A 14,101-nucleotide genomic window follows, 5' to 3' on the forward strand; every position below is an offset into this window, starting at 1 on the left:
TCTCACCGTCGTTGTAGATAAAAGAGAAATAGGGTGTATATTTAAATTATAATTAAATCAATAGAATATAAACTAAATGCATAATCTATAGACACGCGTAGTTTCATTATATAGACTATCTGGGTTTCTTTGCTACTTATTCTGCCTTAATCTTAGAGATAGACAGACGACCATCTAGTGTGTAGTATATTTCATATAAACACATTCAAGCACACAGTTATCACTAGAAACTTACATCTCAAGATCTCGGAAGAAGTCTAGATAGAAGATACGTCCGCATAATAATACTAATAGACAGTATAAACGGCTTACTATTTATCTTAATTTTATCAGCAGCTACACCTCTTGATTAAGAACGACGAAGGGTGTAAGAAAATGAGTAAGGCATTACTAGCTATCTCTTCATAGAACGCTCAACTGAGTCCTAAAAGGGAACTACGTCTACAGCCAGCCTGAGCAATCTTTTGGTATGACAGACTACAAGCCATCGAACGTTAAATGTTTGTTTATTCTTCTACACAGCAATCCCATCCCCTCTAACAAAATCCAGCATATAGGAAGAGAGAGAGAGGCGCTGCAAGCCGCAGAGGTGGCATAATAGGCTCTATATTCAGGTGGATATTCTGTGTTCTCATCCTTGGTATATCTATCGTTAGTGAGTTACGCCTACGGTCACGCAGCAAACGACTAACAGTCAACCTAAGTCGGTGTATTAGCAACTATCGTTTTATACGTCAAACCACCTAATATCACGTTCGTCGGTGTACGAGAACCCGAAAACGGTAGCACAGTATCTGCAGTAAACAACGCCTTAAATATAAATTTTGATCTCGAGATAGTAGTAGACAATCCAAACACTTTCGGTGCAACATTTAACTCTCTTAATGCACAGCTTTTCTACGGCGGTACAGGTATTCCAATCGGTTATGGCAGAGTTGAAGATATAGACATCGACGGTGAAAATACAACCGATTTCAGATACCCATTCCATATCGTCTATCAAGCAAACGTTGACCCTGACAAAACTGTTCTCAGCGGGTTACTCAACAGCTGCGGTTTGGTTAGCCAAGGGGAGAATCCACCTATAGATATAGACTACGATTTGCACGTCGACATTAAAGCACTGAGTGTCAACGTCAAACAAACAATTAGTAACTCAATGTCTGTTCAATGCCCTGGATTTAGTGAATCCATGCTCGAAGAAGCCGTTGGTGATACGATATCTGTCTCAGATTTGGTTGGCCAGCTAACAAGACAGCAACAATAATAATAGTAGTAATAATAATAATAAATATCTATAAAAACATTCTAACCTCTTAATAATGATAAAGCATAGTCTTCCTCTTGTTGTAAATTCCTCTTTACTTTCTTATGAGATGGTTCCTCACTTTCACTTTCACTTTCGCTCTCGTCCTCGCTTCCGCTTGGTGGTAAATCAAATTCAGGTGATACATAGCCATCATCAAGGTCATCACCTCCGATGACAGCTTCTCCTGCTCCTTCATCGTCCTCATCATCATAATCATCTCTTTCTCTTTCTCTTCTCTTACGTTTCTTCTCATCACGCTTCTCCTTTGCTTGTCTCTTATTCTCAATATCAGCTTGCTTGAGTTTTTCATTCTGTTCCTCGATAAACTTCTTCTTCTCCTCTTCAACGTCAACATCCTCGCCCTTTTGTAACTCATAGATTTCGTGAGCTTGACCGTCATCGTCAAAGCGAAGTTTATGTCCAGGTTCACTTTTACCAGCTACCGCTTTCTTTGATTGACCCGCCTTGAGTTTGCGTTTTGAGAGGTTACCAGCTGCGTCCTCAAGATCGCTTCCATCACCTTCAAGATCATGATCACGTCTCTTTAAGGTGATAAAGTCATCCTCATCTGAACCATCATTTCTATCAATGAGAGCGTTGTAATGCTCGGACAACTGTCCTTGATTTTTACGTTCGAAGAGTCTATCATATTTAGTTCTAACGCCTGGTTTCGATTGTTGATTCTTTAGTGAATAATTAGTAATAAAGCATCGATAGCGTATGCTCACTCACATTTGATGTCTCAGGATCAGATGAATTATCTTCCGAATCGGATCCATCTTCAGCTTCACTTGATTCCTCTTTCTTGGCGTTCTTTTCATTCTTCCTTGCTTTTGCTTTCTCTGCAGCCATGAATTTAACTTTCGGTACACCAGGCAAACCCAAACTTGATGCATACTTTTCAACAGGTAATTTAGCAACGTTGAATGTTTCTTTATCTTTTTGAAGATATACCGAACGGATGTAACTAACGAAAGCCTTCTGAGCGAGATATTTAATCTCTGTATCTTGGAAAGCATGTGCTTGAAGTGCATTTGAGATTGGCTGCATCAATTTCTCCTTAATCTTTAACAACTTCGGTTCAATGTGTTTTATTTTCAAGTTGTTGAGTATTCCTTCGCGTTCGGATGGCTCAACAAGCATGAGTGAGCTTCCTTTGCTGTTATACCTCGCCGTTCTACCAACTCTATGAATGTATGTGTCTGCATCTTCGGGTATATCTAATTGAACTACCCAATCAACCGCAGGAATATCAAGACCTCGAGCAGCGATATCTGTAGCGAACAAAACTGCATGTGATGCTTGACTAAATTTTGTCAATGTTGCATTACGCTTGGTTTGCTTGAGTTTTCCATGAAGGTGCATTAAACTAGTTCCCGGTCGAAGGTGACTGAATGTCTCGTAGATGTGTCTAACCTGCTTGCAAGAGCTGGCGAAAACAAGTACCTTATTCTTCAAATGCGTCTTTATGAAACCAAATAGGACGTCCAATTTCCTATCTAAGGGTATGACTGAATAGAACTGTGCGAGATTCTTTGGTGTTGGATCCTCACCATTATCACCTCCAATTTGAACATACGAAGGGTTGTTCAAACTAAGCTTCGCTAATGACGCCACAGATGGTGATATCGTAGCTGAGAATAATAAGTTCTGTCTAGTGTGTGTTGGTGGCAACTGTTCGAGTATCGCTTGGATGGTTTTCTGGAAACCCAAATCTAATATTCTATCAGCTTCATCGAGAATAAGTAGTTTAAGATTATCGGCGTTGAAACCATAAGTTTCATCCATATGTTGTAGTAATCTACCAGGTGTGGCTATTAAAATATTCATTCTATTCAACCTCGTCTTCTCTTGTTGTACATTTTTACCACCGATGAGCAATCCCGCTGAGAATGAGTGGTGATTACCAATAGAATGTAAGACTTTAAATATCTGAAGTGCTAACTCTCTCGTTGGTGCCACAACCAATGCACCTAATCCATCCGTATTCGACCACTTATCCTTGTATAAGGACTCTAGCATTGGTACAAGATAACTGAGAGTCTTACCAGAGCCAGTTCTAGCAGAACCGACGAGGTCTTTACCCTTGAGTGCTAAATGCGTAGTAGCAGACTGTATTTCAGTCATTTTAACGAAACCATTGGCTTTCAATCCTTTCTTTGATTGATTAGAAATTGGTAATTCATTGAAAATGTTAGTTTTCTCATTTAATTCCCCTTGTAAGGCTTTCAATTCTGTTAGATTTTTGTCATCCGCCTGTCTTCTCTGATTCAACTTCATCGTGGATGATGTATAAAAAGTTATACAAGCGAAATTTACTTTAAAATACTCATATTATTATCTATAGTCTGTAAATGTTCAATTATTATATTCCTCCTCTTAGGATAGCCTTCTAGTATTCTAAACCGACGATCATTAGATAAAACTTTCTCGATTTCTTCAATATTAACCTGTTGAGCAAGCTTTTTGATATCTTTGTTACCACCACCAAAAACACCTTCATCATTCTCTTCCTCAGCCTCTTCTTCATCCTCTTTAAAGACCATTTCTGCATCCTTTGTTTGACCTTCCTCGCCTTTCTTCACCCTACCCCAGTAACCAACGAAAGACGATTCATTGAGAAGTTCTTTGAATTCTTTAATAGCTTGTTTGAACTTGTCACCTTGCCAATCTTCGTACACTCTCCAGAGTTCCTTTTCAGATGCGTCAAAGACTTTGATAGGCAACTCGTCCTTTATCTTATCGTAAACATCCTCGAATTTGTCATCTAGACTCTTAAACTCTTTCTCAAAAAGATCTCTTACACCTTTGAGGCGCTTATTATAGACACTGTCGACGTGTTCTTCAAACAAATCCCTCTTCCTTCTATCACTGATATTAACATTGAAGCGCCTGTCTTTTGCAAGCTCATGTTCGACATCTCTCCATCTGGTCTACGAGATGTTAGCCATTATTTTCGTAATCATCATCAACATCACTTACCCTGTGAGATCTCACTGCGTCTATCAAGAGAGTACGATACTCGCGTTCGGATTCATCACCAACGAGAGCAGATTTGGATGCTTGGGCTTGCTTATCAATCTTCTCCCTTTCTTTTCTGTATTTCTCTTCGCGGGCTTTGATGGAAGCTTCAGCACGAGCAGCCTTATCGAGCTTCTTTGGTGGCTCCTCTTTGACGGGTTGGGGTTCCTCCTTCGGCGTTGAAGACTCAGGTTGCTCCCCAGCAAGCTCCCTCTTGTACGCATTGAATAGTGCTTCCTTGGTTGATCCCGATTGTAATTTTCTGTACGCAGAATGCGAAGATAATAGTGGTTTGATCTTATGTTTTCGTTAGATCGTGTTTCAATTATCAGAAAGCATACCTCTTTGTAATCCGTTTCTGTAGTTATCTCAGATGTGTCTCTAAGAAGCTTCTTGAAAGCCTCTTCCGCTTTCTGTGCCTCCTTGCGTTTGGCTTCACCAAGCTCTCTCAACCAAGATTTGAAGACCTTTTCGCGCTCTTTATCATCGCGTCCATATCCAAAGAAGCGTCTATCCTTTTTGAAATCTCTCTTGAAATCCTCGAAACGCGTACGAGTACTAGTGACTTCCGTTCTGAGGAGTTCCCTGTAGGTGATCACAGGATCGACGGTGACAGCATTCTTCTTTGCCATCATCGACTTTTCTCGGCAGTATTCATCAAAGGTATCCTGTCTATCTTCAGTATTTCTGAGACTGGTGTATCTGCTATCATTGACGAAGGTAGGGAGGGCCATATCCCAAGGAATAAGAGGATTGATGTCATACTCCATTAGCATGCTCTTAAATAGTGCTTTGGCCTCCTCATGGTCGTAATTTGCCTCTGCTTCAGCCGCTTTCTTCTCCTCGTATGCCCTCCTGCGCTCTTCTTCTGCTTCTCGCTGTTCAGCTTGCTCTGCTAGCATTATATTCTTGCTGTGTTGTCTCTCCTCTTCCATAGCTGCTCTGGCTGCCGCTGCGTAGTCTGCGTCATCGTCTTCTTCCTTGGCCTTTTTTGCTGGTTCAACGTCTATCCAACCAGAATCACCAGGATCAGTTTGAGGAACGCGTTTTCGTTTCTTATCCCTCGGATCGCTGTTCTCTTCTTCTTCTAATTGTCGAACTTGGTCTTCGATTTCTCTAGGTACTTCCCATACACTCTCTTTACGGTCTTTGTTGGTATAGAAAACATTCCCGAAGTTGGTTGTTATCCTCATCCAAGCTGTACCCTCAATTGGTGTCTTCTTCGATGGTTTCTCCTTCTTGGTCTTCTTCCCCTGAGTTTGTACAGGCGGAGTTTCTTGTAGGGGGGCAGGTGGTGGTGGTGCAGCCTGCACGTTTACTTCTGGTGCTGGTAACGGTCTCGTATAGGTCGATTTCTTTAGACTGGCATTGTAATAGTATGGCACTCCAGAGGGAGCTGGACTGCTGTTAGGAAATACATTATACTAAGGATAAATACCCACCTTTATGCTCTGTCCAGCCTTCTGGCAGCGGTGGTGGTGGTATGTTCATCATCGTATCGAAGAAAGAACGTCACAACGTCACTTCGGAAATAACGAAATAACAAAATAAATAAATCTATAAAAATTAATCTGATAACAAATGAGCATAATCGTCAGCGCTAGCGAACGTAGGTAAGGCCTTCTTGGCTTTCTTAGCTGCCTTCTTTGCGTCTTTGTCGTCACGCTTGCGTTTACCGAGGCTTTCTTCCTCTTCAGCCTCGCTTTCCTCCCCAGCTTCTGATTCCATTTCGTCGACCGATAACAAGTCATCTTCGTCGTCGACTAATCCTTCAAGGCCGCCTTCGTCGTCATCGTCATCGTCTTCTTCTTCCTCCTCTTCATCGTCAGCGGTAGGTTCAGGTTCTCCTTCTCCTTCAGCTTCCTCCTCACTGTCATCCATCAAGGCAGGATCGACGTCGTCTTCGTCGCTCTCTTCGATATCATCATCTTCTTGTCCTGGCATAGAAGCTTGCATAGCCTGTGACTCTGTTAGAATAATAAAAGGCAAACAAACACTCTAACGTACCTTCCAAACTTCATCTTCATCCATCTCAGAACCATCCTCAGCGACATCATCATCATCATCATCATCTTTATCAAGATCGACATCTTCACCTTGGTCAGGCTCATCATCGGCACTTTCCTCATCCTCATCATCTGATCCCTTCTTACGCTTATCTCTCTTGGCTGCTTTCTCTTCGAGACGTTTGTTGCGTTGGTTAAAGAATTTATGGAAGAAAAGCATATCAGGTGCGACATTCTCCTCTTTCTTCTTCATAAACTCGCTACTATTGACCATCAATTCACGAGTTGCACCCTTAACATTAGCAACTGTTTGTGATCTATCAGAAGCAGCAATAGGTTGCATGAGGGAGGCACCCTTTGGTTTGATATCCTTCTTTGGATTCTTGTATACGAATCTATCCAAGAAGTGCATCAATGTGTTAAGATTCAAGTCTGCGGATGTCCTCACTACTTCGCCGTTAAGGATCTGTTTCGCTTGGATCGCAACAGAAGGGTGATAGTGGTTTGTAAATGGTAACAACTCCCATAGGCAGCTATGCTGAGCATTACTGTATTGTGGATCGCGTTTGAATTTATCGTAAGATGTAGATGCTACTCCACCAGCATCATTCTCTTCGCCATCATCCAACATTGCTCTCAATGATGGGTGGCTAGACAATAAGCCATTCAAGTGATAGAATGCACCACAAATGAATGAAGGTGATTGACCAAGTAACATTTGCAAAATACGCTTGACGAATGCTGCAACTCTGGCATTAGATGGGTCTCTCTTTACAGCTGAGAACAGCAAGTTAAGATACATAGATTGCTTTGATGATGTACTCAATCTTTGATCGAGGAGAGATTCGTAGAGTGTACGATAAAAGCGATCGGATATTGTTTCTTTTATGATGGTTACCTGATTGATCAATTGTAAGGCTTGGATTGCAATATTGAAAGTACCAGTGTGGGTTATTCTAAACAAGGTGTCCATGTAATTGTCGAAGCTATCGTTTGTAAGTGAAAGTAACAAGCATGACTATCAAAACTCACATCTTCTCCTCGATGTTCGCATATGGCATAGCACGATGAATACCTGCGAGGATACCTGCAATCATCTTCGATTTCTTCTCTTCGATCATCTCTGGATCCTCCTCTGCTTCTTCTTTTTTGCCTTTCTTGTCCTTCTTATCATTTTTGCCATGTTGCTTTTTGTTCTTTTTCGCATTCTTCGCATCTTCTTTTGTCTTTTTAACGTATGCTTCTTCTTCTCTGAGGAAGTCCTTGAAACAGTTAAAGTAAATTTCGATTAACTTGTTTGCGACACCAGTGTCAGCTTTTGTGAACATGATCTGATTAAGTGTAATAATCGCGTAGTATTTGGCAGATTCTGAAATATGTGGACGGAAGATAAGGTCACCAACTTCACGACTGATGATGCCTTTCATCGCAGGGTGTGCTTGAAGAATAACAAGAAGTTGATTTGATGCTTTTGAAGCAACTTGACGTGATGGATCACCCTAGAAGAGAAAAGTTAATCAAAATACTTAGACTTGAATCCACTCACTAATTTGTTGATCAACAATCTAAGCAGGTTGTGTTCTTGTTCCGGTTTGTCCTTGAGGAGTTGGAAGATGAGCATAATGGCTTGCTGTTTAACGAAAGTAAGAGTATCATGGGTGAATGACTGCATCCATTGTTAAATAATCACACATCCAATAAGATAAACATACCTCAAGTAATTGCAACACCTCAAAGAAGTACGCCTTGAGCCAATTTTCGAATGCCCAGAAGGTAAGATGTTTATCCTTAACACCTGGATGTGTCAAATTAGGCTGATCAGCAATGTAGATCAATTTTCTATTTGCAGGCAAACCGTGTGGACCAGCCAACCAATCAACAAGTGCCTTCATAGCTCTAAGTGCCTCCTCACGCTTAGGTTTTGAAGCCATATTCTTGAGAGCCTCCAAACTGGATATCGCATGTATGGGTGACTCAGCAATCAACAAGGCCAATGCGGATACTCTATCGTTGAGTGTACCAGATTTCAACATTTGGTCCAAGAATTTTTTATCTGACGAAGAAACAGCTGAGCTAGATTGCGCACTCTTTGGAAGGTCCTCTAACAGTTTATTAGCGTGTTGAATTCTTCCATCAGTTGAAGATTGGCTATTTGGATTTGGTTTTGACTTTTTGAGTTCTGGTAGCGGCTGGAGGAACCACTGTGGTATTTGAGCAAATGGTCCTTCTGGATCAATCTCACTGAGTGGGTCTATATCATTTGCGTCTTCTTCTCTATCCTCTTCGTCGTCTTCTTCGTCTTCTTCTTCACTGTCTTCTTCGTTCGCGATTTCGCTATCATTTCCATCGACGCTTCCGTTTGCATTTTCCCCTTCACTGGCTGCACTCTCCTCATCATTCTCATCCTGCTCTTCATCTTCTTCTCGTTCGACTGGTTGTACAGAGTTGAAATCGAGAGATTTGTAGAGATCCTTCAAATCCTTGAGTAAATTAGGATCGTTGTTGTCTACGTTATCAAAAGTGGCTTCCTCGTCACTTTCTACGCCGTTTAAAAGCTTAAAATCATCGTCATCTCCACCAAGAGCGAGAATTTCTTGCTTAAATGTATTGTTATCTAAATTAGAAGGTTTATTTGACTGCTTTTTATCCTTTTTATTCGGTTTTTTAAATTTATTAGCAGTCATCTCCTCGTCGTCACTCTTGAAGAGATACTATCACTATAAAATGCCAAAAGCAGAAGCTGGATCTTCAAAAGCTGTAGCTAATGCTATGAAAGCGAAGGGTATTATTATTATTTTATATTTTCACCCCATCTAACATCTCTATAGGTTTGGGTAGACTTCGCTGGTATTGTCAAGTTTGTGAGAAGCAATGTAGAGACGAGAATGGCTACAAGTGCCACACACAATCTGAGAGCCACTTAAGAGCGATGTTACACGTCGGTGAGAACGCTGGCAAGTACATTTCAGACGCTTCACAACAATTTCAAAGAGAGTTCGTCATTTTGTTATCAAGAAGGTCAGTTTGTTATTGAAATCATACTCCCTCTAATAATCAATAGGCATGGTACAAACCGTGTATCTGTAAACACCGTCTATCAAGAATACATCGCTGATAAGCATCACTTACACATGAACGCCACACGTTGGGTCACGCTCACAGAATTCACGAAGTACCTCGGTAGAGCGGGTATCGTCAGAGTAGATGAAACTGAGAGAGGTTTATACGTTAGTTGGATAGACAACTCACCTCAGGCTTTAGCACGTCAGGAGGCCATACAAAAGAAAGAGAGACAGCACATGGACGATGAACAGCGCGAGCGTAAATTAATCGCTGAACAAATCGAAAAAGCAAAAGAACAAGGTGACGCTTCAGAGCAGAAAGAACAAAAAGCTAGCATTCTAGACAAACAAAATGGTCCAATCAAGCTATCCCTGAACACCAACAAAACAGGCGAAAGCAGCGCACCGAAAATTCAGCTCAAACCCACCTCAGCTGCTCCTCCAAAGCCAGCAAACGTTTTCAAGAGTGCAGCCAGTTCTAAACCTAAGCCTAGTATACCAGATACATCCTCTCAGCAGCCAAGCAAACCGAAAACTGCAATGGAATCACTCATGATCACCAACGAAGAGCGCAAGAGGCGCCTAGCGGAGCGTGAACAATCTCAAACCAAGAAAGTCAAACTCTGAAATTAACTATTCAAGCGGAGATGTAATTTTTACAAATGTAATAATAAATGCACATATATTGTTGAAATAACTCTAAAATACAGTTGAATGCTATGACATGCGATTTTTCGTTAGCTCAAATGAGAAATTGTAATATGTCGTTATCTAATAATACCTAAAAAAAGAAAATAAGAAAACCGTTGAGGTTTAAACATTGTACTGTGTTAAAAGCACAATAGGTGGTGCAACAAGCACTCTACTCAGCCATTTCCTCCACTGATGGACAACTACAGGTGAGATTCCTATCACCGTATGCTAAAACAAGTCAGAAAATCTCATAGTCTAGCGTTTGTTACTCACCGTCATCAACTCTGCCAACAGCTGGCCAGAACTTACTCTCATAGAGATATGGAAGTGGGTATACAGCCTCTTGGCGAGAATATGGACGGCTAGCATTCCACTTCTCATCTGACCAAGCGACTGATGCCTGACTATGGGGTGCGTTCTTAATTACATTATTATTGCGATCTGCTTTACCTGAAGCAATATCATCCGCTTCGCCCTTAATGTGTATAAGTGCATCAATGAACCTATCCAAAGTCTCCTTGTTTTCCGATTCAGTAGGCTCAATCAACATGGCTGAAGTAATTGGCCATGAGCAAGTAGGTGGGTGTACCCCGAAATCTTGTAAACGTTTTGCGAAATCCATGACTTTCAAACCAACTTCTTCGAAATTAGCCAAATCGAGTAGCAACTCATGTGCTACTTTGTCCTTGGAGTTCACGAAACGTACATTGAAATGCTTCTCAAGACGGCTCTTGATGTAGTTTGCATTGAGGAGCGCAAGCATGGATGAATCTGTGAGTCCCTTACCACCAAGCATCTTGATGTATGCCCAACTAATCGTCAATATAGACGCACTGCCCTGCGGAGCTGCGCTTATTGGAGTCAGTGATGAAGATGTTCCGTGAGGAGACAGAGGGTGTCCAGGGAGGAAATTGACAAGATGCTCGGCCACACAAATTGGTCCTACTCCTGGACCACCTCCACCATGTGGAATTGAAAATGTTTTGTGTAAATTCAAATGACAAACGTCACCACCGCAAGTAGCTGGATTCGTTAATCCAACTTGCGCATTGAGGTTTGCACCATCGAGGTAAACTTGTCCACCATTATCGTGGACAATCTTGCAAGCGTCTTGCACGCCCTCTTCGAATACACCGAATGTGGATGGGTAAGTGACCATGAAAGCTGCCAAATTGTCCCTATGTTGTACAGCCTTAGCATTGAGATCTTCCAAATCTAATCTACCATCTTTGAGTGTCTTGATTGGGACAACCTTCATACCTGCCAAAACAGCCGATGCTGGGTTTGTACCATGCGCAGAAATTGGAATTAAACAAATGTTTCTTTTTTCTCCATCACCTCGGCTTTCATGGTATGCTTTAATAACTGAAAGGCCAGCAAATTCACCCTGTGCACCACTATTTGGTTGTAATGAAGTAGCACTAAAGCCTGTAATAGCAGCCAAGTCATCCTCAAGTTCTCTGATCATTTTGCTGTATCCCTGCGCCTGATCAATTGGTACAAATGGATGTACATTCGCCCATTCAGGTTGGGTAAATGGAATCATTGAGCTGGTAGAATTCAACTTCATCGTGCAGCTACCAAGAGGGATCATATTATGGACCAGTGAGAGATCTTTGTTTTGAAGGTGGTAGATGTATCTCAGTAACTCAGTCTCTGATTGGTGCTTGTTGAATGTATCATGTTGGAGATACTTACTAGTCCTTTGCAGCTCTTTCTCCGAGACGATCTCTAGTGTAGGAAGTGTATCTCTATTAAGGTTCATATTAAGAGCAATCTCCTCTAGTACTTGGGGTCTAGTGAGATCTTTGGCGGCCTGTGAGGCTTCTAATCCTCTTTGGGCTCTCGATTGGGAGAAGATCTCCATGAGAGTGAGTATATCCCTTTCTGTAGCGCTCTCATCTAGAGTTACACCCAGGGTGTGCTCATCAATACGTCTCAAGTTGACACCATTGGCTAATGCAGATGCATGGGTGGCCTCAGCTGAGGCAACCTCTATTGTGAGAGTATCGAAGAAGCTGTCTTTATTCTTGACAACGTAGCCCTCTCTTTCGATACCAGCTTTGAGGACGCGAGTGAGGGCGTGTACTTTCGCAGCGATTTGACGTAAACCTTGAGGACCATGATAGACGGCATACATGGCTGCCATATTTGCCAACAAGGCTTGAGCGGTACAAATGTTAGAGGTAGCCTTGTCACGCCTAATATGTTGCTCTCTCGTTTGCAAAGCCAATCTGTAGGCTATCTTCCCATCTGAATCTTTTGAAACACCAATCAATCTACCTGGCATTTTACGCTTGAGGGCATCTGAACAAGCAAAGAACGCAGCATGTGGACCACCCTATTTCTATTAAATGAGGTCTTCATAAAGAATTTGGGACTCACGTAACCTAATGGAACACCAAATCTTGCGGAATTACCAACACAAATGTCCGCGCCAAATTCACCAGGAGGCTTAAGCATAGTGAGAGCTAGCAGATCTGTAGCACAGACGACCAATCCTTTGAGACTATGGATGTCATCAACTAACGATGAATAGTTCTCAATTGCACCGTCAATGTTAGGCTGGACATTTGTAAGCTACATTTACTACTAAAAGAGTTGATCTCACATATTGGAAGAGCGCACCAACAAGGTCATCTCGGATTTCATTATTTTCTAATAACTGTTTGACGTCGCCCTTGACAACATTTATATTGAGACCCTTAGCGCGAGTGTGCAAAACAGCAAGGGTTTGAGGGAGAACACCATTATCGACCACAAAAGTGCGCTTGCTTCCCTTTGCATTTCCAAATGCCAACACCATACCCTCGGCTGCTGCAGTTGCCTAAACAAGGTTAGAGAGAGAATGACGTCGTCTAAAAAATGGCGTACCTCATCTAAAAGAGAAGCATTTGCTATGTCCATACCAGTGAGGGATGAAACCATTGTCTGGTAATTGAGAAGAGATTCTAACCTTCCCTGCGATATTTCTGGCTGATAAGGTGTGTAGCTAGTATACCAGGCAGGGTTTTCAGTGATATTTCTAAGTATAACTGGGGGTGTAACGGCATTCTACACACATTAGAGTGTATCTCAATAAGAAAAAGTGAAACCTACATGATAACCCATACCAATCCAGGATTTGAATAGTTTATTCTGGCTACCCAATTCCTTCGCTCTGGCTAACAACTCAGATTCAGACAAAGGCGGGATAGCTTCATCGTTGATAGTTTCTTCTATGCGAATGTTGCTAGGCACGGCGTCGGCGACAAATGCTTCAAGGCTGTCGTAGCCGACGCTAGCGAGCATAGCGTCGATATCCGCACTCCTGGGTCCAACATGGCGTCTTGTGAATGTATCGAGAGGTGCGAAAATGCTGTTTGGGGACGTTGAAGGTGAGTCGCCGACAGCGACAGTAGCCAAACTACGAGCTCTACGTGGTAGTACAGCCACTGTTCTACTCCCTAGAAGGCTGAGTGTCCCTCGCTTCGCTAGTGTTTTCAGCATTTTCTATTTATCAACGTTCAAGACAAAGGAAGAAATTTGTATATGATAAGATGACGGGACTCCGGAGAATATGCAAAATTTGACCTAATAGGACGTGATATTTGCACACGCTGGCAAGCTAATGTGTGCCATATACATTATGTAAGCTATACCATAGAGACCACAGTATATACACTCTAGGACAGCCCACTCGGGTGCTCATATGATGGCACTAATGCGGCCCTGTGATACAGACAGTCTCGCCAAACGACGGCTTCTTGGATATTCCCACTCTCTTGACATTCAATCAGGAGAGAATTGTCCTAAGCGAGAATAGTGAGGACAAAATGTTAGCGAGCGTAGTTTTAATCTAGCGGATGTAAATTATATAGAAATACCCGGTAAATAACCTCAATAAGTTATTATATAGATAAAAGAGCTTCTCACATTCTCAGATGACTTCTTCTCTCGTGATTGTCTTTGGTATAACGCACTATATAACCAACTAGTAAGGGGGATGCAGAAAGCTATTAAGACACCCT

General features: G+C 41.9%; 6 protein-coding genes across 6 annotated transcripts; 2 read left to right on the forward strand and 4 right to left on the reverse strand.

Annotated features, from left to right (window-relative positions):
* The first annotated feature begins 133 nt into the window (after positions 1-133).
* Positions 134-3,565, forward strand: WALSEDRAFT_59166 (hypothetical protein). Its single transcript, XM_006955995.1, has 4 exons — positions 134-379; positions 432-500; positions 551-655; positions 705-3,565. The coding sequence occupies exons 1-4, from the start codon at positions 376-378 to the stop codon at positions 1,265-1,267; spliced, it is 741 nt and encodes a 246-aa protein (XP_006956057.1). The 5' UTR covers positions 134-375; the 3' UTR covers positions 1,268-3,565.
* WALSEDRAFT_49854 (DEAD-domain-containing protein) lies at positions 1,309-3,855 on the reverse strand (the record flags this gene model as incomplete). The annotated part of the gene is made up of 3 exons (XM_006955996.1): positions 1,309-1,973; positions 2,038-3,543; positions 3,639-3,855. 3 exons carry the CDS (start codon positions 3,853-3,855, stop codon positions 1,309-1,311), a joined length of 2,388 nt encoding a protein of 795 aa, XP_006956058.1.
* Positions 3,856-4,668: 813 nt separating this feature from the next.
* On the reverse strand, positions 4,669-5,286 carry WALSEDRAFT_12050 (hypothetical protein; the record flags this gene model as incomplete). The annotated part of the gene is made up of 1 exon (XM_006955583.1): positions 4,669-5,286. A coding segment is annotated over one exon (618 nt), but the record flags the coding sequence as incomplete, so codon positions are not given.
* A 610-nt stretch (positions 5,287-5,896) lies between these two features.
* WALSEDRAFT_62064 (CBF-domain-containing protein) lies at positions 5,897-9,020 on the reverse strand (the record flags this gene model as incomplete). Its single annotated transcript, XM_006955997.1, has 5 exons — positions 5,897-6,289; positions 6,338-7,322; positions 7,369-7,835; positions 7,883-8,002; positions 8,049-9,020. 5 exons carry the CDS (start codon positions 9,018-9,020, stop codon positions 5,897-5,899), a joined length of 2,937 nt encoding a protein of 978 aa, XP_006956059.1.
* Positions 9,021-9,163: 143 nt separating this feature from the next.
* Positions 9,164-9,689, forward strand: WALSEDRAFT_3879 (hypothetical protein; the record flags this gene model as incomplete). Its single annotated transcript, XM_006955572.1, has 2 exons — positions 9,164-9,354; positions 9,398-9,689. Coding segments are annotated over 2 exons (483 nt in total), but the record flags the coding sequence as incomplete, so codon positions are not given.
* A 399-nt stretch (positions 9,690-10,088) lies between these two features.
* Positions 10,089-13,583, reverse strand: WALSEDRAFT_30944 (glycine dehydrogenase; the record flags this gene model as incomplete). The annotated part of the gene is made up of 6 exons (XM_006955998.1): positions 10,089-10,319; positions 10,365-12,432; positions 12,477-12,656; positions 12,703-12,918; positions 12,966-13,145; positions 13,191-13,583. 6 exons carry the CDS (start codon positions 13,578-13,580, stop codon positions 10,261-10,263), a joined length of 3,093 nt encoding a protein of 1,030 aa, XP_006956060.1. The 3' UTR covers positions 10,089-10,260.
* Between the last annotated feature and the right edge of the window lie 518 nt (positions 13,584-14,101).

This window comes from Wallemia mellicola (assembly GCF_000263375.1).
Source record: "Wallemia mellicola CBS 633.66 unplaced genomic scaffold WALSEscaffold_1, whole genome shotgun sequence".
Classification (NCBI taxonomy): domain Eukaryota; kingdom Fungi; phylum Basidiomycota; class Wallemiomycetes; order Wallemiales; family Wallemiaceae; genus Wallemia; species Wallemia mellicola.